This window comes from Paramacrobiotus metropolitanus, unplaced genomic scaffold (genome assembly GCF_019649055.1).
Source record: "Paramacrobiotus metropolitanus isolate TYO unplaced genomic scaffold, Prichtersi_v1.0 Parri_scaffold0000043, whole genome shotgun sequence".
In the NCBI taxonomy this organism is placed as follows: Eukaryota; Metazoa; Tardigrada; class Eutardigrada; order Parachela; family Macrobiotidae; genus Paramacrobiotus; species Paramacrobiotus metropolitanus.
Window position 1 is genome coordinate 294,341 of NW_026570263.1, and position 26,905 is coordinate 321,245.

At 45.4% G+C, this 26,905-nt stretch overlaps 2 protein-coding genes and 1 long non-coding RNA gene across 8 annotated transcripts; 1 reads left to right on the forward strand and 2 right to left on the reverse strand.

Annotated features, from left to right (window-relative positions):
- Positions 1-1,147: 1,147 nt before the first annotated feature.
- LOC129590982 (uncharacterized) lies at positions 1,148-13,029 on the reverse strand. Of its 4 annotated transcripts, none has more exons than XM_055486453.1 (4): positions 11,370-12,485; positions 11,131-11,264; positions 9,405-10,249; positions 1,148-1,532 (listed from the first exon to the last, which is right to left on the reverse strand). In XM_055486453.1, the coding sequence occupies exons 2-3, from the start codon at positions 11,252-11,254 to the stop codon at positions 9,435-9,437; spliced, it is 939 nt and encodes a 312-aa protein (XP_055342428.1). In that variant the 5' UTR covers positions 11,255-11,264; positions 11,370-12,485; the 3' UTR covers positions 1,148-1,532; positions 9,405-9,434. The 4 variants fall into 4 exon arrangements, with proteins under 4 accessions (XP_055342428.1, XP_055342429.1, XP_055342430.1 ...); XM_055486454.1 differs by lacking the exon at positions 1,148-1,532 and adding an exon at positions 7,404-7,598; XM_055486455.1 differs by lacking the exons at positions 1,148-1,532; positions 11,370-12,485 and adding an exon at positions 12,492-13,029 and having other exon boundaries at positions 9,142-10,249.
- On the forward strand, positions 7,022-8,627 carry LOC129590983 (uncharacterized). Of its 3 annotated transcripts, none has more exons than XR_008690784.1 (4): positions 7,022-7,095; positions 7,423-7,629; positions 7,702-7,834; positions 8,023-8,627. It is a non-coding gene; the product is annotated as an uncharacterized LOC129590983 (long non-coding RNA). The 3 variants fall into 3 exon arrangements; XR_008690785.1 differs by having other exon boundaries at positions 7,095-7,164; XR_008690783.1 differs by lacking the exon at positions 7,022-7,095 and having other exon boundaries at positions 7,240-7,629.
- Positions 13,030-17,791: 4,762 nt separating the features above from the next.
- Positions 17,792-19,610, reverse strand: LOC129590986 (uncharacterized). The gene is made up of 3 exons (XM_055486458.1): positions 19,131-19,610; positions 18,372-18,900; positions 17,792-18,305 (listed from the first exon to the last, which is right to left on the reverse strand). Exons 1-3 carry the CDS (start codon positions 19,222-19,224, stop codon positions 18,272-18,274), a joined length of 657 nt encoding a protein of 218 aa, XP_055342433.1. The 5' UTR covers positions 19,225-19,610; the 3' UTR covers positions 17,792-18,271.
- Between the last annotated feature and the right edge of the window lie 7,295 nt (positions 19,611-26,905).

Sequence of the window (26,905 nt, forward strand, 5' to 3'; positions counted from 1 at the left end):
CTATTTGCGAGCCACACAACTGTGCGAAGTGCCACATGCCTGTTGATAAATATGGCCACCACGGCCTATCGTGCCCTTTCTCCGCCGGAAGACACCCACGCCATGGTGGTCTAAATAGCATCGTTTGCAGAGCACTGGTGTCCGCCGGTATTCCTGCCAAGCTGGAGCCTCGCGGAACATCCCACACGTCAGAACGTCGCCCTGATGGATGCACCACGTTCGCTTGGAAACACGGCTTGTGTTTAGCATGGGATGTGACCTGTGTGGACACGGTAGCCAAATCCCACCTAAAATCCACGTCGGTAACCGCGGGATCTGCTGCCGAACAAGCGGAAAGTAGGAAACGCCAACTGTATTCGTATTTCGAAGGCCCGCGCTCAAGCTCTGACTCTGACTCAGACTCTGACTGCTCAAACTCTGACTCTGACTACTCAAAGTCTGACTCTGACTGACCAAACTCTGACTCTGACTGAATAACCTAAGAAACCTAAGAAACCTAAGAAACCTAAGAAACCTAAGAAAACTAAGAAAACTAAGAAACCTAAGAAACCTAAGAAACCTAAGAAACCTAAGAAACCTAAGAAACCTAAGAAACCTAAGAAACCTAAGAAACCTAAGAAACCTAAGAAACCTAAGAAACCTATTAAGAAACCTAAGAAATCTTCAGAGTCAGAGTCAGACTTTGAGCGGTCAGAGTCAGACTTTGAGTAGTCAGAGTCAGAGTTTGAGTGGTCAGAATCAGAGTCAGAGTCAGAGTTGGAGTCTAGGCCTATTTCGAAGGGCGGTACGACTTTGCGGCATTAGCCTTTGAAACGCATGGTCCATGGGGGAAATCGTCCATCAGTAAAGTAAAAGAAATTGGTAAACGGCTCGCAGATCATACCGGCGAACCCCCGATCTCACGAGTTTTTTCGTCAACGCCTATCTCTGGAGATCCAACGGGGCAACGCCGCTTCCGTACTCGGAACCATGGTAGGGCTAGCTGCGCTAAATGAATTGTTTTTGGTGTGATAACGACCGTTTTTGACTCTCGAATGTACTCATGCTTTGTGAAATAAAAACAGCATCAACGTACTTATCGTTCTGCTGGTGTGTAATAGCGATGCAAACCACTAAGAGATGCAGTTTTTCCTGTAAAAGAAAACAAGAAACATGATGTCTTTTATAATTATTCTTTGCCCCGATTCGAATCGTGCAGAATGAGTCAAATCACGGGTGAATCAGCGGCAAGACGAAGCTATTGTATATTATGATTATGGCTCAATGACAGGCTCATCTTGTTCTCACCTATATCAACAGACAATAATAAGTACAGTATTATTAGTATACTGATATAATAATATTACTAAATGGTGTGTTCTCTTTCTAAATTGTTTACAGAATTTATTTATCCAGGTTTGTTCACAAGTTTGGAAATCTTGTCCAACGGATGATATTAGTCAGTAACTTTGGCAGGATGTTGGGTGATCGGTGCTAGGTGCTGAGGTGTTCACATTCACCAGATGCATGGGTTCGGGGTTCATAAATAAAACCTTCGGAATTAGAAAAAGTTTTCATTATAGGAATGACAAAATATGATTCAAATACCTATTATAGTAAAACCTGAGAAACCTATACTGTATACATATAGTAAAACCTATAGTACGCAGCATATCGTGAAATTATTTTGAAAAGAATTACGCGATAAAATTATTAAGAGACACAAATCTTGCAATTGATAACATTTTAATTAAGGATCAGATAACCTCATATTGCGCGCGATTCGCACAAAAGTTCGATTTCAATCACTCTGAAATACTGAACCGCGCGTCTGTATAGAAAACGGCATCTAATAGCAAATGTAAGTATAATTATTATGTATTTATGCTGACGGTATCATTATTCATTTTGTGAATAATTAATTAACCGGTATTGTTTTTTCGTAAAATTGCTTAACGGAATCACGAAAAATAAAGAACTCTGTGCTATTAAAACTGCAAAATAAAATTTTTAGACACTCGCTGTACTGTAATAACTGAATTTTCTGTTCGGCATACGACAGTCATACGATCATGACTGATAAGCTGTTCACAAACTGAACATTTTCGATCGCACGAGTATGAAATTGTAAAATAAATAAAAACACGTAAAATGACGCCGCATCGTAGCGGCACTGCGAAGAAAATGGAAGGTTTAATTACGTAATAATATTGGCAAAACATTGTTATGGAATCTGTTTACTGTGAAGTTTGCTTGAGTGTGCATGGCTGAGTGTGCTGTTGAAGCAAACTGGTCCGCGGCAGCCACCTCGCGTACGCGCCTACATGCAGTACTCTGGCTAGATGATCCAAGCGACTACCACTTATCTAACACTTCGTTTTTCTATGTCTCCTTAACGAAACTTCCCGTCAATATTTTGGAACAGAGAATAAAATTTCAGAATTTTTTTATATCTTGGAAGTAGGCTTTTATGGCGAACCAAGAAAGTTATTTATAGCAGATTTTTACTACTATTGTAAGGTGAGCGTAACATAAGGTCGGGTTCCGTGCTTATCGTAAAAACAGACTCAAATCAGATTTAATAGACTTAAATCAGGCTCAAATCAGACGCAAATCAGGTTCATCTGCGGCAGTGCCTCCGGATAATAAAAGGACCTTTGGCCTCCTGATATTGATTGGGTGCTCAACTAAGCGAAGCGGCGTATGTTTACTCTCTCTATGGTCAAACTGCCGGCCGAATTTCCTGCCGGCAGAATTTTTGTGGGGTCAAAACGCCGGCAGAATTTTTTCAACATTTTCGACTTTAAATTAGTTATAATAAAAATACTAAAATATATTACCTGCCTCGAGGTAAACTTGCCACGCGGTGTGCGTCTGTACAGTATGCGTTATATCTTAAGAATGATCCCGGTGACGGTGTGCGACTGTGCGTTTACATTTCGGTGCCCTGTATGCATACAAGCCCAACCTCGGCCTCCGGCGTCGGTCGGGAAAATGTAGGACTGAATTTTGATTGTTTTATTCTATAATTGTTAATATGTAATGATTATGGAATTATTGATTAGCAAACTTTACTGTAAAGTCTGTCATATGACGAACTACTACTCTTCTGTATATCCGGCGAAAATCCTTACCCTTGTGTCTGACCGGCGAAAATCCCTACCCTCAGTCTAACCGGAGGAAATTCCTACCCCTTTGTCTAACCGGCGAAATACCCTTCCCTTTTGTCTGACCGGCGGTATTTCATACTCCTTTTGTCTATCCGGCGAAAATCCTTACCCTTTGGTCTGACCGGCGAAAAACCCTGCCCTTTTGTCTGACCGGCAAAAATCCGTACCCCTCTGTCTAACCGGACGAAATTCCTACCGTTCTGTCTAACCGGCGAAAATACCTGTCCCTTTGTCTAACCAGCGCAAATCGCTATCCCTCTGTCTAACCGCCGAAAACCCCTACTCCTCCCCCTCCGTCTATCCGGCGAAAATCCTTACCTTTTGGTCTGACCGGCGAAAAACCCTACCTCTCTGCCTAAGCGGCGAAAATCCCTGCCTCTTTGTTTGACCGTAGGAAATTCTTATCCCTCTGTGTGTCTGGCGAAAATCCTTACCCCTGTGTCTGCCGGCGAAAACCCTTACGCCTCTGTCTAACCGGCGAAAATCCATGCCCCTTTGTCTGACCGGCGAAAATCTCTACCCCTCTGTCTCACCGGGGAGAACCACTTACCCCTGTCTGACCGGCGAAAATCCCTAACTCCGTGTTTAACCGGCCTCAATTCTGTGCTCTTATGTCCGCATGCTAAAATCTGTCTTGCCGAATTGACATTATTTTAAAACCATCCGAATGCCGAAATTTCCACCTGAAACAATCAGTAAATGCGTCCGTTTACTAAAATTTTTTTAATTTGACATGGTTTATTATTTGGTGATCACGTTTGTCAACTGCGCAATCGGTTTTCCAGCCAATTATTATGATGACTGATTTTATTATTATCAGTATTATTATTCATAATTGTTATTTGTTTATTTCTGATAGTAATATTTATTATTCCTTTGTTTAGATGTTACTTTTTTCTTTTCAAAACTGAGTGCAGAACTTTATTTTTTGTTTTAGGAATAATATTTCTGTTAACAGTATTGGTTATTAAATTATCGATAAAACTATTATTTAGTTTACGGAACCGTATAAGCAACAATGGTATGGCGAAAGTCCAGCCTGATGCAGCGAGTGAATGTCCGCATAATGAAATTTATTTCTTGCGCTAAAATGAATTTATGGGGAAATGGAAGAGCACCAAAACAGTGAAAACACCGCTCTTATAATAATCAGTAGAGTAATTAATTATCTAATTAATAATCCATAATAATAGTAATGCACTCAAGAAATAATTCTTCCTCCACTAATAATCACTAGCATACCGCGAATAGTTAAAAATAAAAATGTCACGTGCGAAAACCGAAGTCACTGTGCATATAAGCAGAAAAAATACGCAATTAATTTCATGAAATTTGGTGTCTGGAACTTCAAAGTAACTTTCTACCAAAATCTAAGACGCAGCAATGATGTTTCCGATTATACGTAAGTTACCCGTTGCCTTACAGTTAATCGCGTTATACTGTTGCCCTTTCCTCTTTCCGCCAAAGAAATGATAATGTACGAGTACTATCGCTCTGCCAGTTACAAAATATCGACAAACAGGAGTATTAAGTTTTACTGATTACTGATGTACCGTAGTTTTTATGTCTCAGTTTGCCACGCTGTGTCAGCAGTTTCCGCTCGAAATATGTGCATTTCCGCCAATCCACTAATAATTACTTTATGATAAGCCAATCAGCAAAATTCGTTTTGGTCGTGTTTCGTAATTCGAAGGAAAAGAAGGTCGAAAAACTAAAGTTATAGGGACAAACTACAGGATTTTAGCCGTTTATTTTTAGGACAAACTACAGGATTTTAGCCCAACCTCGGCCTCCGGCCTCGGTTGGGAAAATGTAGAACTGAATTTGGATTGTTGGTTTATTATTATAATTGTTATTAATGATTAAAGATTTATTAATTAGCAAACTTTACTGTAATATGATGAACTACTACCTCTCTGTCTAACCGGCAAAAATCCCTGTCTCTCTGTCTAACCGGCGAAAATCCCTGTCCCTTTGTCTAACCGGAAAAAGAGGGGTATGAGTTTCCGCCGGTACCGGCGGAAACTCATACCCCTCTGTCTATCTGGCGAAAATCTTTACCCTTGTGTCTGATCGGCGAAAACCCCTACCCCTCTGTTTTACCCGGGAAAACCTCTACCCCTCTTTCTAACCGGCAAAAATCCCTGCCCCTGTGCTTGACCGGCGAAAATCCCTGCTCCCGTGCTTTACCTTCGAAAATCCCTCCCCCTTTTTCTAGCAGGCGAAAATCCTTAACTCTGCTCAACCGGCCAAAATTCTGTGCTGCTGTGTCCGCATGCTAAAATTTCTCTTGCCGAATTGATTTTATTTTAAAAAACCACTACTCGTAGAATGCAAAAATTCCCGCCTGAAACATGAGTTACTGCTGCTCAGTCCGCATGCTAAGCTTTCTCTTGCCGAATTAACTTTATTTCAGAAAGCCAACGAATGCCGAAATTTCCGTCTGTAACAATGAGTAAATGCCTCCACTTGCTAAAATGTTTTTAATTTGACATGTTTTTTGCATTTGGTGATCACGCGTGTTAGCTGAGCAATGGGCTTTCGAGGCAGTTATTACAAATACTGATTTTTATTATTATCAGCATTACTATTCATTATTATTATAGTTTGTTTATTTCTAATAGTAGATATATTATTCCTTATTTTTAAGTATTACTTTTTGTTTTCAAAACTGAGTGAAGAGCTTTGTTTTGTATTAAAGGAAAAACATTTCTGTTAAAAGAATTAGTTAATAAAATTATCGATAGAACTATTATTTAGTTTACGCCTTTACGGAACCATAAAAGCAACAATGGTATGGCGAAAGTCCAGCTTGATGCCGCGAGTGAATGTCCGCATAATGAAATTTATTTAATTTGCTGAAATGACTTCATGAAGAAATGGAAGAGCACCGAAACACCACTCTTCGATCAATCAGTAGAGTAATTAATAGTCAATAATACTAGTAACTCACTCAACAAATAATTCTTCCTCTACTAATAATCACTAGCATACGGCGAATTTTTAAAAAATAAGGATGTCACGTGCAAAAACCGAAGCTGTTGTACAAATAGGCAGGAAAATTACGCAAACTAATTTCATGAAATTTGGTGTCTGGAACTTCGAGGTAACTTTCTTCCAAAACCTGATACGCAGTAATGATGTTTGCGGTTACACGTAACCTGTTGCCGTACATTTAATTGCGCTATACTGTCGCCCTTTCGTCTTTCCGACAAAGAAATCATATTGCACTATCGCTCTGCCAGTTACAAAATTTCGACAAACAGGAGCATTAAATTTTACTGATTACTGATGTACTGCAGTTTTTATGTCCCAGTCTGCCACGCTGTGTCAGCAGTTTCCGTTCGAAAATATACGCATTTCCGCCAATCCACTAATAATTACTTTATGATAAGCCAACCAGCGAAATTCGTTTTGGTCATTTTTCGTTATTCGAAGGAAAAGAAGATCGAAAAACTAAAGTTGTAGGGACAAACTACAGGATTTTAGCCGTTTTTTAAGCTATCGCACGAAATTCTGCGCCGGACAGTGTTGGAGGAAAAGGGAGAAAAAGAAACGGCGGAGTTAGGATTGTATATATAATAATAACAATTAAATGTCAATATACCCGTGTTTACGTAGAAGTATACATACTACGAAAATGCGCCATTGCGCTAAGTAGTAAACCGGCGCGCAGCGTACTTACATGCAGGCAGCAAACAGTACATATAAAATTTTATATAAAATACTTAAGTATCCTGACTATGCTTAAGTTTTGTGTAAAGTATGGTACCACGAGATTTCCATGTTGCCCATGGCAACTCGCCATGAGATTGTCTCGCCTCATTATTAGTTCACGATAATTTAAAAAGCAGATCGCTTCTTCACGACGAGACATTTTGGTTGCTTACTTTAGCGCATATACTGCACACAATATAATATTATGCGTTGTTTACAGTAAATAAAAGTATGTTCCCATAAAGGAAACTTCTGACCTTAACTGTACAGTATTGAAAAAGAAATTAAATTTAAATTGGTAAATTTAATTAAATTTATTGACCTTTCACTGTTCGCTCACATATAAGTCAGTCTATTTACATGTACTGATTGTACTCGTATCTCTATTTATGTTTCTATATGTATATACTGTACTATCAGGTTATTAAAGTTATATTATGTAGCATATAAACCCATATAAAACCATTTTCGCACCTTTAATTATATAACTGAATATATATTTGTCTTTATATATTCGTTTTGTTACATATATACATATTTGCATATGTACATGCAGGCGCAGTATAAATGGCAACGGACACGGCAACCCGCTCGGCTAGACACTGGCTCACGCGATGGTCTTCAAGAAAGTCCGGCAGGCGCTGGGCTTGGACCCCTGCATTTTCACCCGCTCGAGTGCCGCGTACGTGATAAAGGAGACGCTGGAGCACTTCCTTCCTTAAACATCCCCATCTACGACATTTACGGCATGAGGAAAGCTCCGGTACGTCACGCTTAACTTTTACAATATAGTGCGATATATGTAAATTACCTAATAAATTACTGCCTTTTCTAGCTCCCCACACACTAAACCTGCCCGGCGCTTTAAAAATCGGCTCGGGAACTGGAACTGATGACAAAGATCGACAAGCCAGAGATTGGGCGACTAACGCGCCGCTGGAAAGGCTGACCAAGCCCGCATAAGAATGGTAACATTATTTTGATGAACTTGAAGTTTCCGTACTAGTCAATAATTCCCTTGGTTTTTTATTTATTTAAATATTTTGGCTTTTTATTGTCTTTATAGTATGGGTTTTTTAATATTTCTACGTATTCCCGCCATCGCTATATTCCGCCATCGTCACAAATTACATTTATGGCATCTATATCTTTGCAGGATTCACGAGAACATCGGCCAGGACGTGAGCACGGTGACGGAGGCCGCGTCGGACTGACCAGCCTGCAGAAGATTGTCGAGAAGCGCATGGCGCTGCATGATCAACAAGCGCGTCACCAGCCGCGCCCAGTGCGTGCAGAAATTCAAGCTGGTCCCTTAGGACTACAGCATGCCCAGCAGCGACTGGGTTCCACGCTGAAACTGAAGTGCAACGTCGTTGTCGTAAAGTACAGAGCTATCACTGAGATCACAGAGCAGTTCTACGACGAGACCGATTCGTGAGCGAAGCCACTCCCCTCTCTGACGTGAATCCTCGTTGCCGCTCGCTCCTTTCCTTTTCTCCCGGTTATTCATGCGTGCGGAGAGAATGCATGAACTTGCACATTGTTTGCTCACTCAGTCTTTTGCCCCTTTGAGGATTCTCATTTTTTCTGTCGTAGGCACCACATTCTAACATTATTACATGATGTTAAGTGTCTCTTGTTGAGATCCATTCGTAATAATCCGTCCTATATTCTGCGTAGATCAGTATTCGGTGAAGTATGGGCATTTGCAGCGTCAATGTAAGCACCGCAGAATACCTACAACGTCCGACTTAAAACAGTAACGGCTACAGTACGTTTTCCCGTATACTGCGCAAAAACTACCCGTAGCCTCTTTGCATTTTTTAAAGAACAAGAATAATAAAAAGAATAACAAGAATCATAAAAATATAAAATCATAAAAATAAAAAAAATATACGGCGCACCTACAGTATATTATCGAAGACAAAAATATTAACAGTCACTTTGCGACATTAAGTACGAGTACTGTACCTGAAAAGTAAGTATCCAAGGTAGCAAACGCGTGCGGCATTTAACCGCTAGATAAATAATGCTGTAGATTGATTCGTCTATATTTTTATTTTTTCTCGTTTTCTCGTCGGTTATCGTATTAGTACAGTGTACAACCTGCATGTAATACTTCAGCGCTCCATACTTCTTCCCATAATAAAAACCTTTTGGACCTAGTTTTCGAGCAGAGCGTTTTGAAAAACTAAAAATACCTTATTTCGAACCCCTATCAAAAATTAGATATTTTTTTACACTAAGCTTAGCAAAAACTGATGACGAGACGCGCGCGTTGACCCTTAAATTCCTTAATGAATGCCTTTTACATTATGCAGATGAAGCAGCATAGTAATTCATGCACGGTCTACGTCTACAGAGATCTTCTAATTTACGGCTGGTGGAATTCAACGATTCAAAGAAAAAAAGACAAACTATTTATTCTAGTGGGTCTTTCATTCGCCGAGCCATTGAATTTGACCGGTCGCAAAAAAGGTTATCAGTTATCACGCGTTTAATGTTAGGTAAAAGTTGAAACTAACGTAACGCGCTCACTTTTTTTCCTGATATGGCACGCTCAAATTTTCAGTGAAAAGATTGCGGGCTATTCCTGGGAAAAATAAGCAGTGTCGTCGTCTTAACTATCCACTCGTGTATGCCCTGATGCGGCCGTAACAGGCACTGCACGTATCCTCCGTCGGCCTGAGTGACATTCCGAAAGTGCAACTGGGCATGCACCAGCTGTCCGGGGTTGTTGGTAAACTCTGTGAAGCCCGATTCAAAGTTCTCTCCGGTGGGCATCGGGAGTCCGTAAGGCTCCTCCCAGGGACCAGAAACGATGCGGCCACGGTGGACCCACATCATGTGGTTGTCCAAATTCATTGCAATGCCTTCCGGGAGGGGCAGCCGGATACTGCACTGCACCGTGACTGTCTCGCCCTCAGTGGCGGTCACGTAGGGAGCATCGAGCGCGGCGAAGACGTCGCTGCGGTGTGTGATCAACGGCAGCAGCTGGTAGCGCTGCAGGACGCGGCGATGGGGCATATAGACGTGGCCCGAAGGCTCGATGATGCACTGCACAGAGCCGCCGGAGCGCATGGTGACGTTGGGAACTACGAAAATCAAGGTGAGGTTGACGTGAGTAAAGTTGTATTTCTGCCGCGTGGTGTTCTCCACCGGCACCGGTTGTCCATCCCTGAAAACGGTGCGGTCCTGGTGCAGCCAGGACACGTGGCGCCAGTCGACGCCGGCGGGAACACTGCAGTTGAACGCCGCGTCCTCCCCTAAACGCGGCCGGTACACCACGCTGTCCGTCACGATATTGCTGGGCACCATTCCAGGCAGTATGACCCGGTCGTCCTGTCGGTTAATCAGCATCGCCTCCGCAAGCCTTTTCTTCACTAACAGATGAGCCAGTTGTAATTTTCCCATAATTATTTATTTCGTTTTCCTTAAACGTGCACACCCCATAATTAAACTGGGGTTCAGAAAGTCTAGCGGCTTCAGTCGCCTTTCAACGCCCCATTACTTGTATAACGAAATCTGACGCATGGCCTCCATTTTTTCATATAGGTGAGACTGCGATCGAACAGTGCGTTAGAATGATACTTATTATTATTTTCATAATATTATGTCACACACTAAATTTATGTGGCATAATAATGCATTCGAGGTCGTTCAGCGGTTAGACGCACGGCAGGCACGGGTTTTATGTACCAGTGGCGAATCGAGGTGGCTTTTTGAGCTGGGGCCAGGGAACTCGCTTAAAAAGAGAAGGAGTATTGTGCCGAATATTTGGCTGTTTCAGCAGGAAAAAGTTTCGCAATGTGCCTCCATTTTGCAATTTTTTTTAAGCCTCCGCGCTGGGGTAGAGCATGTCACCTGTAAAGCTGCAGCCACCATCCCCACTAATTTATCATTGGTTTCGATTTCCGTCATCGGCGATTCTTGTTTCATCAGTAATTACTTTCACCGTTCCACTTATTATTGTCAACGCCGTCCGCGAGGGGCAAGAGTTTTTACTCGAACTAGATAATTACTCAAAAATCGAATTTGAAATTAGCATAACAACAGCGTATTTCTTACCACGGCGTCCGCCCTTAATTGTAAAAATATGAATCTGTGGTAAAATGAAGACCAGGAGTCAGGATTTCCTGTGCAAAAAAGTAGCCGCGCGCTTGCGGGTCAGAATGGAGAAAGGAACAAACTTTGACCTTTGTAAAAGTTTTTGTAAAACTCATGCGAATAAAGGTTGCGTTCCGTTTTGCTAATCACTACTCACAGCTCAGTGACGGCGACCTTTGACGTGATGGCAGACATCCCGTACACACTTGCAGCTGCATCATTAAACACCACACGCATGCTGACCACAGGAGTCCAGTCCTCCGCCTGCATGTAGACATCATGGCTCCCTTGCTGCAAGGTAATGTAATTCGAGATCCGTATATAGAAACTACTTATAGCAATTTATGTAATAAGAAATAAGGCGCCAGGAAGGTAAAATCTGCAGTAATATATTACCTAATTTAATTCGACCTTGACAGTTGCCCCCTTTTCTATAGGTACTGTGATAACAAGCTAACAATCTAACAGGCTCCAATCGACTTCTGGTATATCTGACTACCAACTTTACCTAATACTGTCCTCTACAACGTTGTTATTATTATTGTTGTTGTAACGTTGTTACTGTTATCAACTAATAGTACTATACTTTACTCCCCGGCGAAGTAACGTAGGTAAGTTCGTACTAGTTACAGACTTACAGTACTCAGAAAAGACTAATTAAGCTACATTATTTCATAATTATAGTTTTATTATAAGTACAGCAACCTTAGCAACAAAGTCAGTGCAGACAAGTGAGACAACCTAACAATGTACAGTAATCTGCTAACATAGGCGAATTTAACCCCTTTGGGTGGAAGGCGCAATAAGAACCCGGGAACCCAAAGCCAATGAACTAATCTGACCCGGAAACTGCGTCTGCAAATCATCATCAGTGAGCATAGATTACCCGAGTTGGGACAAAACTTTTTTTAGTGCGTTATTGTGTACAACACTTGTTATAACGCACTAAAAAAAGTTTTGCTATAACTCATGCTCACTCTCTCAGTGAGTGCAATGAAATCTTTTGAAAACAATTAAACTGGTATAATTTGCGTGTAATGCAGAGTGTCATGTCAAAAATTACAACAATTACAATCAGCAGTTAATCTATTAACAGTTAATTCTTAATAATGGACATTTCTTACAGTAAGAGACCCACACATCACTTAACATTCAGCACCAACTGACCCATGCCGTCGTCTAATCACAGGAAATATCTGATCTAAGTTTGCTCCTATCAGTACCGTTCCCACGATAGATGTCGCATTGCCTCGTTGGATTTCGATGCTGCTCGGCCCAACCCGCACGATAACAGTAGGGGGGGGGGCAGAAAATGCAACAGGAAACCGGCGAAAAGCGGGCTAAAGAGGAGTTGCTTCACCGGTAGATCAGCATCGAAGTCCAACGCGGCGATAAGAAGCATAAGAACGGTTTAGTGCAGGAATCTGCAGTGTGCCTCCCTGCTACAGGTTCCGACCGGTGTTTCCAGTTGCTTTACGTTGGCAATCATCACGACTAATTCTTTCTCCGGATTCTCACCATATCGACTCAACATCCGTCTTTGCTTGGTTGTCTAGATAGCTGGATGGCAATGGATGTTTTACGTAAATATCTTGGTTAGATGGTGCTCTAGCCAGGCCATTGTTAATAGAACTCCTCCCCGTACATGCGTAACCACGCACCTAGAACGCCCACTCCAAAACATAATACAACAAAAAGAACAACTGATCCAATGACGATCCCGACGATCGCTCCCGCTGACAAGCCGTCGGATGCTGTTATGGTGACAACCGTCGCATTCCCTGCACTCGTTGTTGTCTGGTCCAACTCCACTCCGCTGTTCGCTGTCTGGCGGTGTGGTGTTGCTCGGCCCAACACAGCACTGATAACCCACGCCAGTACAATTAGCTTCAACAACATCTTTCCCAACAATCTAAAGGAAAACGAGTTGTCTGTTATCAAAAACGCCTTGCCACGGATCCCTGTAAGACCGGGTAACGTTGTAACAATGGATATAACGCAGTAAACCAAATTTGCTTCAGAAGCAGATTTTCGTCGCGCGCTAAATATTTATTGCCTCTGTGAAATTAAGCTCTGACTGCCTGGAATGCGGTGCGCCATACACTTTAGTCAACAAATTATCTCAATGTCCGGGATAAAACACTTTTTATTGATAAAACCACAAAAACAAATAACAATACAATCAGCAGTTATGGTCGATATAAGAAATCAGTGTTTCACATTTAATCAGCGAAAATTACAAAAACAGATCCGGCATAAGTTTCAAAACCAGATAACGAAAGGCTGATAAGTTATCTTTTAATGCAGCGATCCAAACCGAAGATACCCACAATCCAGTATCAATCCAGTACACAAATTCTTCTTCTGAAATTTAGCGTGTAAATTTAGCGTGTACTGTGTGAACTGTCTGCATCGCTGAGAAGAATTTCTGTTGGCAAACAAAATCGAGCTACATTACTTAGCAAGATGTTATGGCGCGGTGTACAAGAACCACTCATATTACAATGAACCTAAGTGATCTATGACCTTAGACTAAGCAGTTCGTTAACGCGTTTTTTGCCTTTTTTGTAAAGATGGCGCTAGACTTGTTTGGCTGTTAAGAGAACGCTGTCCACTCTTTGTGGGAGTGTCAGGAAAACGTTGCAACGGTCCCGGTAATGTAACGCACACAGGGTAACCGGAGGAAAGTGGCCCGCTCTTGCTGCCCAGCATCTGTTAGGTGGTCGTGATATCCGCATACCGCTACGTGCAGGAGTATATGAGTCGCTAAACCGTTTAAAAGCTTTTTTATAAATATCATTTGTTTCTAAACTTCGCGGACGTCTTTACATCGTCCTTGAACTTTGAACGCTGCTGTTGTGGAATTACGATAACGTACTTTACGTTCTCTTGCCAACTTCTTTGTCTCAATTTTCTACGTTGTGTCAGCTGCCTCGAATTGGGTCCAAACCCAGATTGTGTGCTGACGTTAAGGTGACTGAATTAAATTAATTATCTGCAAATTAAATTAATCATCTTGGTAAGTACTAAGCAGCCAGCATTTGCGGATATAACTGTGGGATATGGTCTCTGCGAACGTATGAAGTTGAACTGTAGTAAATGCGGTTCACAAATGTATGGTTACGTTCCAGGGTTTTATGTATTACTTTTAGCACTTATACTTGTAGTATACACGGAGAACGGCGTTACGCCGTAGCGCATAACTTATTATGTATCAGATTTTTATCATTTCAAAGCGAAAAAACATTATAACATGAGACAGCCGAATGCCGTCAATGCAAAGGTCACAAACACGCAGAGCACCAAACAGCAATGCTGTAACTACAAGTACAAGCAGCCCGTTCGTTCGCATCAGCGATCGTTACTGGTGCAAGTCCTTCGTTACTGGTGCAAGTACCGTTGGGCGGCAGTTGCTTCGGACTCCACAAAAGCTGATCGGATGCCGTGCCGCAGCTGAAATTCAGACCGTAATTCCAGGTGCTGGTGGTGAAATCGCAGAGAAAGTGCAGAAACGGCTGCATTTCGGGACAGGCACACGTTCCGTCCGTCGGGCACAGCGGGTTGTTGTCCACGTTCATATGGATGCGGCCGCCGCTTTTGACGTTAAGAGAGTCCAGCATGCACTGCGGCAAAAACTCCAGTTGGTTGTTGCCCAACAGCACGTCGCTGGTAAATTGAGGGAAGCTGAAATTAGTAGAGCAGTGGATAGATTTCAGTCCCGGACGCTGCCAGTCCAGCGCTAATCTCTGTGACGAACAAATGCTGAACAGAACGATACAGTACCATAAGGAATAATTCATTGGCGTATCTTAGGTTTCTTAGGTGACCGAGATATCGTTCCCGGTTAAATCCAGTTCGCGCAGCTGCGAGAATCCCTGAGAGAACCCGTCTTCCAGCCACCCACTTTGCTGTGGGTGACAACAAGGCCATGTAATCGGTCTTTGACGTTGTCGACGAACCGTTTGATCAGGACACTGGATTTCCTCTCGTTAACGAAACCTTGCAGCGTAGCCTGCAGGAGACCCGAGAGGTCGGCCGGCAGCGGTGGTGTAGTGGATGACAGGACGGTAGGGTAGTCGTCGCGACTGATGCCGATATGCTGGACGTCTTTGCGGATGCTCGCCACGTCAAAGTTGTCTGGGATGCCGCGAGAGTTAGAGGGGCAGGAAAGGTAAAGGTCAGCCGTGTCCAATCACCAGTAGTAGCAGTCGGGGTGAGGCCACGGACCCTCATCTACAGTACAGAAAGACGCCTATCAAATTTACTTTGAAACCTCGTACCAGCGCTGGCAATTAAGTCGTTCAAGTTAAACCCATGAACTGAGTCTAAGGATCATCACGGCTGTCAACATCTTATAGCAATTACTCATCATTATTATACTAATATTTTCTTTTCGATCTGTATATGTACTCACTCTCTACAGTATATCGATGGCTACACCGCACCACGTCAAGGAGGATAAGCGCGGCTAGCCCGCAGAAGTAAACGAACGCAAGATCGTCGCATTGTCATTTAAGTGGCGAAGATAGCGCGTAATCGCCGTTGTATAGTGACCTCGGTTTGCAGATTTTATGGATTGCAAGGCCTTGCTTGAGATTTGATTGGCAGACCTACGGGATACCCAAACTGACTATCGTAGTTTCCGTAAGAGCACAAAAACTTTTACCCTTTTACACTGAGTTTATACCAAAGAGAAACGGCGTCCATTTTGCACGTGCTGTCTATTTCCGTTACCGTTTTCTTTGTTTCCTGTGATTGTAGTAATAACGCGCAAGTGTCTGTTGTCTGTCGATAAGGCCGAGACAAAAACGTCTGATTAAGTCTGATTAAATGTTTGTATACTTGTTATGGCAACAATGAGAAACTGTTTTTCTGCCATTAACCACGTAATCCTTGGTAGTTAACTGGTTACGAGCTGCTCCATTGAAAGGGCTGGTACCGGGGCAGAGCTACTGTGGTGCTACGTATCCAGCGAAAGTGAATTGTCTCCGAAAAGAACTGCGTTATCAGTAGTTTGAAGCATTGTCCCTTGTTAAAGGAATGGAAGTGAATGAAGGAATCGTTTTGTATCAAATTCTTGTGGAAACACTGTACAAGAAATCCGATAAAAGCGGTCGAATGTAAGTTAAATAAAATTGATACATTAATGACCTGCCGGCATTGCGCGAAATTCGGTGTATTCGTAGTCGCCAGTCGGTGATGATAGTTGGATAACATGATAAGTATAGTATATAGGTCGGGAGTGCCGCAAGGCACAAGGATGGGGCCTGTGTTGTTCATTGTGTACATAAACGATATGCCAAATGGAAATGACGCAGAATTGTTCGCCGATGATACGGTACTGTATGGCATCGGCCGCACGAAAGAAGAAGCTGCAGCGAAGTTAAGCGTGCAGATTGGCAGTGTGACAACCTGGCTTGCAGATAACACCCTCTGCATAAACGAAAAGAAGTGCAAACTCATGTACATCTGTTCCGAACCGAAGAACAGCCAACCTTCTCCAGTGGTGATGATCAATGGCTACCAGATGGAGGAAGAAAAGTGCGTAAAGTATCTGGGGATCTACATAGACCGCAACCTGAAGTGGGGAACGCATGTAGATCACGTGCTGCGAAAAGTTAACTACGGTATCGCAATGATTAACTGCGCGAAAGACGGCCTGGATCTGCCCCAGCGTAGGAGCCTTTACCATGCTTGTGTGCAGCCACACTTCGACTACGGGTCGGATACGTGGTCACCGGCATCTTTGGCTTTGCGCGGCAAACTGGCTAAAGCACAGCGGAAAGCACTGCGGGCGATTTCTGATTACAAGGAGCGGGTAACCCCCGAGCTGTACCAGAAACTGCGCATCCTGCCGGTGTACGACCGTTGGAAGCAGTCCGAGGCAGTATGGTTGTACAAGATCTACAACCACGAAGCGTACCATCCTCCACAGTACCTGGTCGACATGATTGACTTCACGGATGTTACAGCGCGGTATAACCTCCGGAAGCCAAAAGAATCGAAGCCAAAGCGAAGAAGAAGATCGGGGAAGGCACGTTGGCCATGCGTTTAAGGGACATTTTCGAGCGCATACAAAACGTTAATATGCAGATACTCAGCGTTGATGGTGTTGGTTTTTTCAAATTTGCTCTCCGAATGGTGGATCTGTCGTAATCTTAACGTTGTTTTTGTAGCGACCAGACGTTGAAGTCCCGTTAAACGGGTTGTCTGCTCTTGATGTAATAATAATAATAATAATAATAATAATAACATTCCATGATGTACGGCTTTAATAAACTAACGGTTAATACGAGTGCATGCGTACTTATGTTCTCTGACTCCTTATTGATTGTGTAAACGCCGTGTATTATTGTCGGCGTTGCTTTATCTTTGTAAACTGCTACACGCTAAAACAGAACTGTGATATTTGGTTTTCTTGAAAGATTAGTCTAGACTAAAATTTAGTTGTGAATTGCAGTTGCTGATACGAACTTATGCTATGAGCGCTCTTGTGTCTTGTTGCGAAAGCATAAGTTTGTGTGGGGTATACCTACCGGAAGTCACAATTTCTGGATAACAACATCATCCAAAATTATTTTATTATTTATTCGTGCACGTACATGCTGAATTGGTTTATTGGTTGTTCGTGGATTAGGCATAAGATATAGTTCATATTCTTATGTTCCCACGTTATCTTAGATAACGTGGGAACAATTAGTTGGATGGTCATCTGGTACGGTAGTCGTAGTGCACCTTCCGTATAGCATGTCTGTGCTTTCATACATGGAGGGCGGCGTTACACGTCACACACAGTTCATTGTTTCATTTCTGTCATTTCTAACGAAGCACAAGAAGAGCATTCGAACTTGAGCTGTCGAATGCCGCCATGCAGTGGTCACAAACACCAATTTGCACGTAGAACACCGAACAGCAATGCTGTAGCTACCACCAGCAAGGCGTTCGTTTGCACCAGCGACTGTCCTTCATTCTGCAAGTAACGTTGGGCGGCAGTTGTTTCGGGCTCCACCAGCGCTGACTGGATGTGAAGGGCGTGCCGCATGTGAAGTTCAGACCGTAGTCCCAGTCGCTGGTAGCGAAATCGCAGAGGAAGTGCAGAAACGGCTGCATAGCGGGACAAGCGCACGTTCCGTCCGATGGGCAGAAGGGGTTCTTGTCTACCTTCATGTGAATGCGGCCGTCAAAGATGTTAAGAGAGTCCAGCATGCACTGCGGCAAGAACTCCAGTTGGTTGTTGGTCAACAGCACACGACCGATAGATTGAGGGAAGCGGAACGTGGTGGAGCAGTGGACGGATTTCAGTCCCGGATCCTGATAGTCCAGCTCCAGATCCTATGCAAATAAATGGTCAACTGTACGATAAAAGACCAGAAGCAGTAGTGCAAAGGCGTTTCTTACACCGATGCTGCTGGTAATCGGCTGGAAAACGGTCCAGTCCAGGCTCTCCAGTCGGTTTCTCCCCAACCGGAGATTGAGCGACGGCCCGGTGGTCTCCCGTTGGAAGGCGGTCTTGCTGATGATCGAGATATGATTCTTGGTGAAATCCAACTCCCGCAGCTGCGAGAATCCTGGAGAAACCCGTCGTCCAGGGAAGTCACTTTGCTGTCGAAGACGCTTAGGGAATGTAGGCGGCCTTTGACGTTGTTGAGGAATCGCTTGATTACCATGCTAGAGTTTCTCTCGATAACGAAATATGCTAGTTCAACGTGCTGGAGAGCCAAGAGGTCGGCCGGCAGCGGTGGTGCGCTGGATGACAGGAAGGCATCGTAAGAGTTGCCCCCGATGGAAAGAGTTTGCACGTCTTTTCGAATTCTGGCCACGTCAAAGTCATCCGGGATCATGAGCCCGTTAGATCGGCAAGTAAGATGAAGGTCACCCGTATCCCTCCGCACGTAGTAACACGCAGGATTCGGCGACGGACCCTCATCTACGGACAAGTAAAGAAGAAAAGCCAAATTTAAAATTGAGCCTATCGAATTTTCTTCCAAGCCTCCTAATGTATGTATTCTGTGCTAGCAGTTTACGGCGCTCAAGTTTAAACAGAAGCATCTGGTCTAAGGATCGTTGCCCTCGGCATCTTGTAATCATTAGTGCATTACGACTATGTATTGTAATCATCATTATACTAACTGCTCTATTTACGGTATGTGTACTCACTCTCCACAGTAGATCCATTGCACCACACTACATCAGGGACAATAAGCGCGGCTAGCCCCAAAAGTACACAAAGGCAAGATCGCCGCATTGTCATAAAAGTGACGACGATAGCGCGTAATCGCTGTCGTATAATAACCTCGTTCTGCAGATTTTATGGATTGCAAGGTCTTGGGATTTGATTTGCAGTACTATGCCCAGGCTCAATGTTGTAGGTTTCCGTAAGAGCACTAAAACTTTTACCTATTAACATTGCTTTTATACTTCGCTTTGCCCATTATTTTAATCAGTACCGCTTTAGGGATCAATATATTAATCACTTTACCGAACTGATAGCCCCTGTGGCGAGCGGCCACATGAACAACCACGGCTGATTGATATGCAGTCTATGCATTACCATTCAGTCTATGCAGCCTGTGCAGCTTATCAGGGATGCAATCTATGCAGTTAGACTAGCACTGCATCTATGCAGTAAAAGTGATTAATATATTGATCCCTAAAGCGGTACTGATTAAAATAATGGGCAGAGCGAAGAATCGAAGAGAAATGACGTCCATTTTGCACACGCTGCCTGTTTCCGTTATCGTGTTCTTTGTTGCCTGTGACTGCAATACAATATACAAGTGTCTGTTGTCTGTCGATAAGACCGAGACAAACGGATTAAATAATAATCAGAAGTTGTTCTGCCATTCACCACGTGGCGCCTGATTGGAGACTGGTTTCGAGATGCTCAATGGAAATGGCCGATACTTTACACCGGCAGAGTAACTGTGGTTGTATGTATAACGATTGTCAGTTAAATACTGTTGTGAATTGCTACGACTGCGTTCTCTCCAGTTTGAAGTGGTAGTGGTGGCCATTGGTAAATATGGGGAAGTGGGGGAAGTATTCGCTTTGTATGAAATTCTTGTGGAAAAATCGTATGAGAAAGCGATAAAAGCGGTTGATCGTGTGTCGAACGAATAGACTGATGACCGGTCGACATTGCTCGAAATTCGGGGTATTCGATGGGCCTGGCCATTTCGAGTATCGGCTGTTTCCACATCCCTTGGCAGACGGCCAGTCGATGCTGTCTATTCGTTTCTGGAATGCACAAGTTCAAATTACAACACAAATTCAGATTCAAGTCTGCAATCTGAACTTATTGGTGCTTAAACTTAGCCGCATTCGCCGAGTCCCTACCGTCGTTCGTCGTTATCTTTATCTGAACAATGTTACGCACACCGGCAGCAAAGACAGTTATTGTGTAACTGTACGTTAGTGGACTCTCTTGTTTGGACTTGTATGGACACCTGAGATAAGATAAGACAATCAAAAAGTTATTGTTACAGCACACACAATACTGTACGTCCGTTTCACAATGCTCGATTGTCAGCATAATCAATATGCGCAAATTTGTTCTTGTAAAACAGCTTATTAAAGAATGCTCTAAAAGCAGTATACTGCACCTTTTCCTCTGCCATAATTATAAATGATCGCTTAACGCTTTCTTATGTTAAAACTGAAAATGCGCAGGTGCCTGCTTTTACTATCCGTAGTCGTCAGCGTGGCGCTGGCGCAGCCGCCCATGGAAACCCGTCGCGAGGCGACACTCTTCGCACTATCTAGAATGGGATACATTGTCTACGACGAAGCCTCCCAGGGTCTGGCCAATCCCGACCTCCTTCCCCTTCCAACAGGAGGCACGGAAGAGGACACCCCTCTGAATTTTGGCCGCCGCGTCCCCGCGGCGGATTTACACGCGCTGCAGCACATCATGGACGCCAGCGTCTTCATCGACGGCGTGGCTAGCGGCCGCCGCAACAGCGCCGTCTGGCACGCCGGCACCCAGACGCCGAATCCTGTCGCCGACCGAATTCTCGATGAATGGACCCGTGCCGCCATTCAGACCATCAACGCCCGACAGTTCCACGAAGCCCGCACGCTGATTGGTCAGGCGCTGCACATGGTCCAGGACCGCTCCAACCACTCCGAGGGCGCCGTGTTGACCTTTCTAACCGGCATCCGTAACGCGACGATCGACCTGTTCCCGCAGGTGCTGGGCATCCGTCGGCAGTCCCAGGGCAAGGATCTAGTCGTCGTTGTGGATACTACGTACCAGGCGGCAGCGGGCGAACGCTTACGGATGTTGCTCAGCCGCGTCGGGATCCTGAACCAAACGCTATCCAACAACCTGGCGGGATTCACACTGTATACCTTCGACCGCGTGAACGCCGTCCCTAAATCCCATCCGTACCAGACGACCGCGGACGGCTTTACGGTCATGTTAGGAAATCTAATTGCAGCGTGCAGCGCCCAACGGGAAATCTGCACCGACACCGACACCAACCAGACCGACAGTCGGCGCCACGCGCTCGAGGCGGTCAGCCTGGCGGCACGTAACGCCGACAGCCGCAGCACCATAATTCTCCTGACCGACGCCGCGCCGGTGGTTACTAGCACCTACGCACCGCGTGTCGTGTCGGCGATCCTGGAGAGCAAACAGCAGCGTTTGGTCATCATCGGGGTCAACAACGTCACTAAGCAGGCGGATTACGCACGCATCGTGGAACGAACCGGAGGGAGCTTCACCGACCAGTCAGCTAACCCGCTAACAGGGAGCACTGAGGCGGCTGAGCAGGTGTTCCATTTCGCCGTCCGCGATGACCTCGCCTTGGCCGCAGTGGTCGACGCTTCGCGCGACGTGGAGAAAGAAATCGTTGTGCCCTTGTACGGCACCGAGCAACCCGCGGGGATCTGGATCGGCAGTGTCGGTGTCATGATTTGCGAGAAGACAGAGGACGGTGAGCCCTGTGTGAGGTACGAAGCCGGGACCTGGGTGACCGTCGGTCCAACGAACCAAACAGAGTGGCGCATTAAAGTCAAGCACATGCTGATCCATCCGGACCCAACGGAAACGTGGTCGGTACGCGCGTATATTTCGACAGAGAGCTTTGCGCAGTTGGGTTTGTACCGGCTGGACCCGTTTTCCCGCCACGGTGCCGAAGGTCAGCGCGTGGAGAACGACCCCCTTGTCGGCGTCGATTACACGGTCATGACGTTGGGATCGACCAACGCCACCATTTCGCTGGTGACCGCCACAACAGAGGTGGTTCTTACCGGGTCTTCCGGGTTTAACGAAATCCAGGCGCAGGCGAACCTCACGGTGCCGGCGGAGCCCTTCAGGATAAGGGTCACCGAGACAGTCAACGGCACCGCGTACCACCGCTTCACGGACATCATCCGGCCGACGCGCTCCAACGCCACGATAACCTTCTCGCGCCCGGTGGAAGTCCAGGTTCCCGGTGGAAATACAGTGGTCCGAATGCAGTTCGCGGGTAACACCACCGGGAGGGTGTCGGCTGTGGATCACATCGGGTTTGTCAGCCGACCAGACACTGATATTCTTACCCTAGCACTGCCGTACGATGGCGGCATAACTCTGCTCAGCAACATTACCGTTCCGTTGGGCGCTAACCATAGCGTAAACTATATGGTGTTCGGCATGGGCTCCGACCGGCTGTATCAAGACGCCCTCCCCGGGAACTATCTGGTCCGCCCCATGGTCCTCATCCCGGGCGTTGCGCCCACTCCGCCGCAATGCACCGCGAACGCCACATCGTATAACAACTGTCCGAAGGGTCCCCAGTGTGCCAATGCCACCTGGGACACGGTCCTGGAGTTTACCGATGCCTACGGCGGGTTTCTGGACACCTCCACCGATTTGAGGACGGAGCAGCAATCCAGCCCTTTTAATCCAGCCACCGGGACCAGCACGAACACCTATTCGATGGAGAACGTCAACGGCACGGCGGTGTTCCGAGTGCAGCTAGACAACTACTCCTGTTGCCGCGCCTTCCGCTTCTACTTGGCCGAGGACAGTGAGGCGCGAGGGGCATGCGAGTTCGGCTGGGTTCATGCCACCACGACGCCGCCGGAAGGGATGAACACCACGGCGATCGGGGCGACCGTGGCGCCGGCTGATGATGGACTGTCGGGTGGGGAAATCGCGGGGATCGTCATCGGGGTTCTGGCGGGTGTGGCTCTCCTCGCAGGAATTGCCTTCTTTGTAATGAAGCGACGACGTTCTTAGAAAAGCTCTAGTGGATGCGTGGTATTTAATGATTATACTCTAGTCCAACAGTTTGGTCACTGCGTGAGATCAATACTAAATAAATTATAGAGCCTTCAGTTCCAGTTGGTTGCACTAGGATTAGCTATATAAAATTAGTCTTAGAAACTTACAAGAAACGGCGGCGGCTTCGGTTTGGTCACCGCGGTCCGCGGTCACAGTGCTCCATTGTCGATAAACAAAATTTTAGCAAGCTACAGAGTGCAGATAGGTTACCTAAACGCGTGAAGAAAACAGCACCGAGATTATCGAAATAACTATTACCAGTTGTTCCAAACTTTCTACTGACTTCTGCGATCATATTTTGAATTTTTAAACGTAACAAAACAACAGCTAGGGGCAAAATTCCTTACCGATGCATTGTCCAAATGAACATAGCGCATTTTCTGGCAGCATTGCAGTGCTCCTTATGTACACAGTATACTCTACGGTTGGCCAAGCATCAGAGACATACGGTCAAATCAGCAAAAGAGAAATGAAAATTTTAATATTAACTTGATCGTTATTAAAAAGTAGGGTGACGCTGAAAATATGTACCTAGAGTAATTCTATTTTATTGATTTCACAAGAAGCGGTTACATCACTGTTTCAAAACAATAAATCAAATAAAAAGTAATTCAATTAATGCTGCCGCTCCCTCCATTATCCCGAGCGCGGAAGCAGCGTTGTCTCGCTGAATTTCCAGGGACAGTCGTTGACGGAGGTACTCATAGGAGCGAGGCTCACCCGTATGCTGTTGAATTCGCTTGCCAATTTCTTTCACTAAGCGGCTAGCTGACTTTCCCCATGGTCCAAGAGTTTCAAAAGCCAGCGGTACGAAGATGTTTCTGCCCTGTAAGTACAAGTACAATCCCGCTATCCTATCCTCCGCCTGTGCGGCGGCGGATCCCGCAGTGACTGATGTGGCTTTCCGGTGAGACATAGTGACAGTATCCACGCAGGTCACGTCCCACGCCAAACACATACCGCGTTGCCACGCAAACGTGGTGCAGCCATCTGGGCGGCGGTCCGATGTGTGGGATGTACCTCGCGGCTCCAATTTTGCAGGGATGCCGGCTGATACTAACGATCTGCACAAAATACTGTTCGGGCCGCCATGGCGTAGATGCTTTCCAGCTGAGAATGCGCAGGATAAGCCGTGGTCACTGGTGACCATACACAACAACGGGCTTGTGGCACTTCGAACAGGAGTGTGCTTCGCAGATACTTACATCCAGCCTCAGGTCGACTGATATCTTCACGGTGTCATCGTCCAAGAGGTTACCGGTATATGCCAAGGGCAAAGCATTTAACCATATGCCAGCTTCCGGTATCGACTGTGCGAGGAGACGGGCCCGGTTAATTTCATCGTCGCAAAAGATGTCCAGCAGTATATATGCGTTACACAGTGGAAGGTCCCATTTTCGTTGTGCCTTTCTGGCATTAGGCTCCGGGAGTCCTACCAGACGTGCGTTAGTTTTCCATAACTCAGAAGCGGCCGAGATATTAACAGTGGGTGATCAGAGAGCAGGAATGATATTAAGTCGGATACGGAGTGAATCGAAGCCAAGAAGGCTGGAAGCGCTAATTTTTCCGCCCGACTTATTCCAATACCGCCTCTGCTCACTAGAAGTGTCGCCTGCCGCCAACATGGATAGTCATCGTGGCTGGTCCGTACGTTACACAAGGACGGGAAACATTACAATATGGTCCGTACATTACACGGGGCTTGTCGCTTCTGTCGTTGGAACGTGTGGAACCAGATTGATGATCAAGAATGCGCGTAACCAGATCGGCTTTGAGGCCGTTAGTGATCAAGTTAAAGTTTTTCAGAATGACCTTTAACTCTTCGCACGTCTTGTCTTCGAGTTCTTCTCGTGCATGAACCATCTTTACCAGATTGTTGATACGGTACCGATGACAACAATGAAAAGGCTTCTTAATGTAGAAAAATTTAGAAACCAAAAGGCAAAAACTTTTGCAGCTAACTGTGAACAGTTGAACACGTGGCAATCGCTTATATAAGCTTGAGTAAAAGTGACTCAGGCGCCGGTGCAAACCCGGAATCTGTCTGCAATCCATTCACACACGCAAAACATCCATTCATACCGGCGCGGCAGCCAACCATTGTGACATCATTATATACAGATTCTGCTTTGAAGAATCTTTCTCATGAAACGCCCTTGCTTGATCGAACCTTCCGCGCCGCTGTAGAGCGTATATCAAACGTGAGGATGGATCATCCAACCTGATTGCAGGTATCCTTACCTGTTCGATCGGTTGGTTTAGGGATACGACGCACTGAGGAGCTAGCTCCCTCCGCCTACTTGGCATCGGCTTCCTCATTTCGTCGGCTTAATTCTAAACTGTGCCCGGCACTATCACCGATATAACAGTCTCAACACTGGCTTGGAAATTGCGTACCGGCATGAACGATGTGCCGGCAGAACACCTTCACGGCATCCAACAGGCCTGGGATACTCCCGCGACCTTGCGTGCCCTTTCCGACCTTTCAGCTTTCCGTGTCTCTGCCACAAAAGTTACTCACTTGAAGGCAGTGTCGACTCCAGAATCCGGGTACTGGATCCACGCATTACCTGCTGCATGCCCAGGTAGTCTGTTGGAGAATATCGATTTCCAGGCCAGCGTTGCTCTACGATTAGGCGCTCCAGTCGTCACTCCTTACGAAATGTAAATGCGGCGAGTGGGTGGACGAATTCGAAAGACATGGAATCCGGTGCAAACGATCAGCCGGACGCCTGTCTAGAAGACAACGTTGACAGTTTTCCAAAAGATGAGGATTTTGCATGTTGACGAATGGTAGAAGGGAAGTGAACGAGTCGCTGTATACCAAACATTTGTAGGAATCTCGTACGAAAAGGCGATAAAAGCGGCTTTAACGCATGCAAAAATAGTAGACTGATGATCTGCCGGCATGGCGCGAAATTTGCGGTATGGCCGTTGCGGGTATCCGCTGCTCCCATGCATATCCTGCCGTTCGCCCGCAGACGGCCAGTCAACGCTGTCCTTCCGTCTCTGGAATTCTCAAGTTCACACTACAATTTAACTTCAAATTCAAGTCTAAGACCAGGACTTGGGTTTGTGCTTAAACTTCAAAAAATTTCGCCAATTTCCTTAATCGTTATCTTATCTGAACCGTGTTACGCACACCGGCAACAAAAGACAGTTATTACAGTATGTTTGGGCTTATATGGACGCATGAGATAAGATAAGACAAACAGCAATATATTGTTACAGCACATACAAAACTGTACGTCCGTTTCACAATGCTCGATTGTCAGCGTATTATCAGCATGCGCAAATTTTGTTTCTAATAACAGCTTATTGCATTGCTTTAAAGCAGAATATTGCTTTTTTCCTCTGCCATACAAATAATCCCTTAGCGCTGTCTTAATTCAAATCAGAAAATGCGCAAGAGCCTTCTCTTACTATCCGCCGTCGTCAGCGTGGCGTTGGCCCCGCCACCAGCGTCAACCCGTCGCGAGGCGACATTCATAGCACTGTCCACCATCCGAAACATTATCTACGACGAAGCCTCAAGTGGTCTGGCCAATCCCGACCTCCTTCCACTGCCAGTAGATGACACAGACGAGGACGCTCCTCAGCTCTTCGGCCGCCGCGTCCCCGCCGCGCATTTACACGCGCTGCAGCACATCATGGACGCCAG

Excerpts from the sequence above, each read along its gene's own strand:
- LOC129590982 (XM_055486453.1), bottom strand. The coding sequence starts at position 11,254 with ATGATGTCTACATGCAGGCGGAGGACTGGACTCCTGTGGTCAGCATGC. Across the intron at positions 10,250-11,130 it reads AAGGTCGCCGTCACTGAGCT|TGAAGAAAAGGCTTGCGGAG; the intron begins GTGAGTAGTGAT and ends CTCATCTGTTAG.
- LOC129590986 (XM_055486458.1), bottom strand. The coding sequence starts at position 19,224 with ATGACAATGCGGCGATCTTGCCTTTGTGTACTTTTGGGGCTAGCCGCG. Across the intron at positions 18,901-19,130 it reads CAATGGATCTACTGTGGAGA|ATGAGGGTCCGTCGCCGAAT; the intron begins GTGAGTACACAT and ends ACTTGTCCGTAG. Across the intron at positions 18,306-18,371 it reads CGATTACCAGCAGCATCGGT|GATCTGGAGCTGGACTATCA; the intron begins GTAAGAAACGCC and ends TTATTTGCATAG.